The following is a 4,727-nucleotide window of genomic DNA, read 5'->3' as shown; positions in this document are numbered from 1 at the left end:
GTGAACCAGATTAGCAACAAACACCCGGAAATAATCTGCTACAGTAAAAGTAGGCCAGAAAGGCAAAAACAATCATGCCCATTTCCATCACGGCAAAATATTCAGTGCAAACCACCTTCTCGGTGGAAACGTGAAAATCCTGTGAAAAAACATAGTTGGAATATTTAAAAAAAATTCAAACGATGCACATCCATAGTGCATCATTAGATGTACTTTGTATCAAAAGTTGAGATGCATACTCAATCTATAAAAATTCAAACAAAAAAGACAAACTCAAAGTGCATAAAGCACTAGAAGACAATTTTGTCCTGTAGTGCACTTGCATATGAAATTTGTTATTTTCATATGAATTTTTCCAAAACGACTTTGCATCTCAACTTTTGATACAAAGCACACTTAATGATGCATCGTTTGAATTTTTTTAGGCACTTCTAACTATAATTTTTTAAAGGGTTTTCACGTTTCCACCGAGAAGGTGGTTTGCACTGAATATTTTGCCATCGATCACTTCCTTCTTTTTTTCCCGTGTAGTTACACACACTGGGGATAACACAATAAGCTATACAAGCTTTCACAATCGTTCAAACACCCTTAGCTGCACTCCAGAAAGAAAAGAAGAGGTTAGCATTCACAGTCGCTGCACAGAGGGGGTTTGAGGCTTATGGGGATTTTACAAGGAGATGCTCATACAGTTTTGTGGGGTTGTTGTGTATAATTGAAGGGTTCGCATCTTCCAGACGCTCTGCGAGGGATCTGAGCATGGAGACCAGATGCCGTGTGTTCTTCGTGCATCGGAATATGAGGTCTAAGTATTGCACAGCCTCCTGAGGAAGGAGACCGGTCATGAAGAAGGGGAAGAGCTTCGAGTGTGTCACCTCCATTGTAGCTAACGCCTCCGAAGCCCATGCAGAATTAGACTTGTCAGAAACCTTCCCCTCCTCTCGCTGCATCCGACGTACTCCTTCTAACCGTGGGAGCATGTCACTCTCTTCTTCCTTGAAATGTTCTTTTGTGTGATCCTGCCGCACATCAGATATACAACAAACATGAGAAAGAGCTCACTGCCTAGGAGTTGCAACAGCTTCTGAGGGAATTTGTTGTAGTGTAGCTAAAAATCCAGACAAGAGTTTGGTATTGCTGATAGACATTTCGTAACCAGCCAAAGTACTGGTAGTAATAAATTGATGATTTACAAAATCAGACCTATAACTAATCATACCGCATGACCACATTTCTAAATAATTAGGGTATTCTACTGGCAAGTTTCTCATTATCCATACAAGTATATATGCACAGGTTCACAGTAATATATTAAAAAATATTGAAACATTCGAAGGCAGCTAAGGGTCAAAGGTTTCTTAGATGGTTCTTAGCCAACTTGATGGCTAATTTTGCCTGATCATATCAACCAACGTTATCAGTAACCAGCTCAAAGAAATATAGGCCACATAGTAAGTGCAATCACCAAATCTCCAGATTGGAACAAGGATTTCTGCATGGTGTCACAAGTCAAAACCAAAGCGATGAAGCATCCATGGAACGGGAGTGCCCATGATGATTGCACCGTATGCAACAAATGGTCTCCAGACCTAGGCCAAAGTCTTTTAAAGGCTTGGTAGGAACATGTGGAATAGGGCCAGCTGTAATGAGCATAGAATGTTGAAAACTTTATTATCATGCACAGCAATCCATTTCTCAATTGCTTGGGCCAGGCTGCACCCTACTTTCTCTCCTCAACTTTTACTACACACCCTCCAAATTTCCAATGTAAAGGAGGGCTGTATGCTAAACCCAGTTGGCGGATTCCTATTCAATTCCAAGAAAAAAATATGAATTTCCAATGTAACCTTTTTGCTCAAACAGGTTGCAAACTACTTTTCCTTTCCATCTCTTCCCCATACACACAGTACCAATGCAGTAGAACTACAACGATAGCTGTATGCAGTAGCCATGGTGATGAATCCAGATCCAGTTTAATAGGATGGAAGTGGTCCTTATCCAGGACCTACATGATCTTCCTACTTCAATGAAAAGTGCAAGTGTACAGTGGTGCAATATAACAAACCTTTCCACAGGAGGAAGAAAGGAATCAATTTTATCCTTGGGGTAACATGGTGAATGGTCCCTCATCATTCTCCATATCACTTTCGGTTACACCTTTTCTAGAGAATATCTCAAGGCCAGTTATTTGCTAAAGGGATACAGATTAGGACAGGGTAACATCCATACCAACAAACTATCACTTTTGCCTTAAGGCAGTAGAGAAGCCTTGCAAGTTACAAAAGTTGAAGTTTGCATAACATCCTAAACAATAGGTGGTTGCCATATGGCAAGCTTCTGAAGATACCTATGGTGCTTTGCCAATGCTTTCACTCGTGGGATTCTCTGTTTTCAAGGCGTCGCCTAGGCGACAAGGCGGTGGCGGCTCGCCTTGCTTAAGGTCTCGCCTTAGCCCACCTTAGCCCGCCTAGGCGTCGCCTAGGCGATAAGGCGGTGGTGGATCGCCTCGCCTCGCCTTACTGCTTTAAAAACATAGGTGGGATTCAAACCCAAATACTAGCTTCAACCGCCAGAAAGCCTAATACTAGTGTGTATTGAGTCCCTCACCTCTCCCCGAAAAACTTTGTAATCCTGCTGAAACTATGGTTTTTATGAGCTCCCAAAAGTTCCTTGAAATATAACATGGTGGGGATCCCCCCCCCCCCCCCCCGTTTCCATAAAAAAAATACTAGTGTGTATTCTGAACCGGAAAGGTTAGCAACGCAGAGTCAGAATTATCAAGCTCTTGGCAGATGAAGCACAACCAGATGCAATTAACTGGATAATTGATATAATATGCACAGATCCTGTACCTGCAAGGCTTTGAGGCGAACCGAAAGGTTGACCAGCACTTCATGGAATAGGGGGCTGCCTAATTCCAATGTCAGTAGTGTTTTTATATCCTCCTTGATTCCATTCATCATTGGCAGGTGCCTGCCGTGCTGCTCATTAACTTTATCACATACCCCTGTCACACAAAATACTTAGCGTCAGATTAGATTACAACCTAATCATATCAGGATGCAACCACTGGGTATTTAAATAAATGTGCAACTAATATTTAGGGTCGAAGATGCCAAGATTGGCATTTAGTGTAGTAGTATGATCGAAGGCAGTGAGCCTGATTCTCACGAAGTCCCGTTTGTTTGTTTTTCACTTGGGAACTGCCTAATGTTTTAGGTTTGCTCTAGTACACGACATTGCAATATTTTAAAAAAAGCTTCTTTACCAATCAGATCAAAGGGAGACCTGTTAAGGATAGGGGAATGCAGGCTTTGGATCAAAGTTACAGGAACACGTAGAGAAACAAAAGGGGACACGCCATCTTTATCTCATCTGCAGTACCTAAATAGATTCTCAAATTCCTCAAAACTAACCAGCACGAGTGAACAACTCCTCAAAAATAACTAACACACCCAAAATAGAATGGGAACTAGAAATGGAGGCCCATCAGATTGTCGAACTGCAGACGCAACCCTTTTGTGCGACAGGAAATGGTGAGTGCAGAAATACGCTAAACGCGTCCGATAAATCCTCAAAAACACCAATGCACCTTAGACAACGAGAGACATTTAGGTGCAAAATCATGCGAAAGCAAATACAAACAAATGTCCTAAACCTCGCATAACGCAATGCAGAACAAATAAATGAGATAAAACTCAAATCAAATCGACCTGGAAAGGATGCTCTCTGTATATCAGGAAAGATGAGCGTCTCCTCCATCCTGGCGTGCTCCAGCATCACCTCCATCGCGTCGCCGTACCACTTGCCGAGCCTCCTGACTTCAGCGGCCTCCACGACGCTCCTCCCCTTCCCGGACTTCTTCCCCTTCTTGACCATCTCCGCCACCTTCGCCGCCACGCCCTCGAGGTGCCGTTCCGCGCTGCGGTGCTGCAGCCGCACCAGCTCGGCGACCTCCGCCGCGGCCGCGGCAGCGGGCGACGCCGCGCGGGGCCTCTCCGGCGGCGCGACGCGCGGCTTGCCCTCGAAGCGCGCGTCCACCTGGCGCAGCAGCTCGTCGGCGGTGCCGCAGAGCTCCGGGTCGGCGGCGGAAAGTCGGAGCACGGGGCGGCCCAGCGGGGCCGCCTCGGAGGGCGTGAAGTGGAGGGGCGCCGCCGCCTTGTAGAGGAGCGAGACGCGGAGGCGCCACGCGACGGGGCAGCCGTCGGAGCCGTAGAGGCGCACGACGCCCCCGTCCTCGGCGTCGACCGCTGCGGCGGAGACGGAGGGGGATCTGGCGAGCGCGTAGGGGGAGACGGAGATGGAGTTGACCGTCACGGTGGGCGCGGAGACGGTGCCGTCGAGCGGCGGGGAGCCCGGCTCCGTGGGTCGGCGGCGGCGCGGGGACGGGGAGCAATTGCCCATGGGGGCTGGGCGGGAGCGCGCGGGGGGCAGAAGGTTTGGGGGGGAGTGTTTGCGGGCGGGGAGGGGCGCGGCGTGGGACGGAGGAGTGGGAGCGCGGGGGAGCTTGCGTGGGAGGCGGAGGTGAGGTAGTGAGGGGCGTTGCGTTGGGGTGCGGGCGAGGATGGCGGAGGGGATGGTGGGCCCGGCCCGGCCCGGCCGGCCCTTTTATGCTGTTGTGCCTGGATTTTTGTTAAGGATGTTGATTTGATCCGAAAGATTTGTTAAGCCTGTAGCCCTGTACTATAATTTTTACATCTCTTTGAAGTCTGAGTGTCTGACCCATG

At 47.7% G+C, this 4,727-nt stretch overlaps 1 protein-coding gene across 1 annotated transcript; it reads right to left on the bottom strand.

Moving 5' to 3' along the window:
- Positions 1–453: 453 nt before the first annotated feature.
- LOC120708754 lies at positions 454–4,444 on the bottom strand. The gene is made up of 3 exons (XM_039994153.1): positions 3,714–4,444; positions 2,853–3,007; positions 454–1,019 (listed from the first exon to the last, which is right to left on the bottom strand). The coding sequence occupies exons 1-3, from the start codon at positions 4,402–4,404 to the stop codon at positions 660–662; spliced, it is 1,206 nt and encodes a 401-aa protein (XP_039850087.1). The 5' UTR covers positions 4,405–4,444; the 3' UTR covers positions 454–659.
- Positions 4,445–4,727: the final 283 nt, after the last annotated feature.

Source organism: Panicum virgatum, chromosome 5K, assembly GCF_016808335.1.
Source record: "Panicum virgatum strain AP13 chromosome 5K, P.virgatum_v5, whole genome shotgun sequence".
Lineage (NCBI taxonomy): Eukaryota > Viridiplantae > Streptophyta > Magnoliopsida > Poales > Poaceae > Panicum > Panicum virgatum.
This window is presented reverse-complemented; position numbering and strand designations above follow the sequence as displayed.

Excerpts from the sequence above, each read along its gene's own strand:
- LOC120708754 (XM_039994153.1), bottom strand. The coding sequence starts at position 4,404 with ATGGGCAATTGCTCCCCGTCCCCGCGCCGCCGCCGACCCACGGAGCCG. Across the intron at positions 3,008-3,713 it reads ACAGAGAGCATCCTTTCCAG|GGGTATGTGATAAAGTTAAT; the intron begins GTCGATTTGATT and ends TTTGTGTGACAG. Across the intron at positions 1,020-2,852 it reads TTCGCCTCAAAGCCTTGCAG|GATCACACAAAAGAACATTT; the intron begins GTACAGGATCTG and ends GATGTGCGGCAG.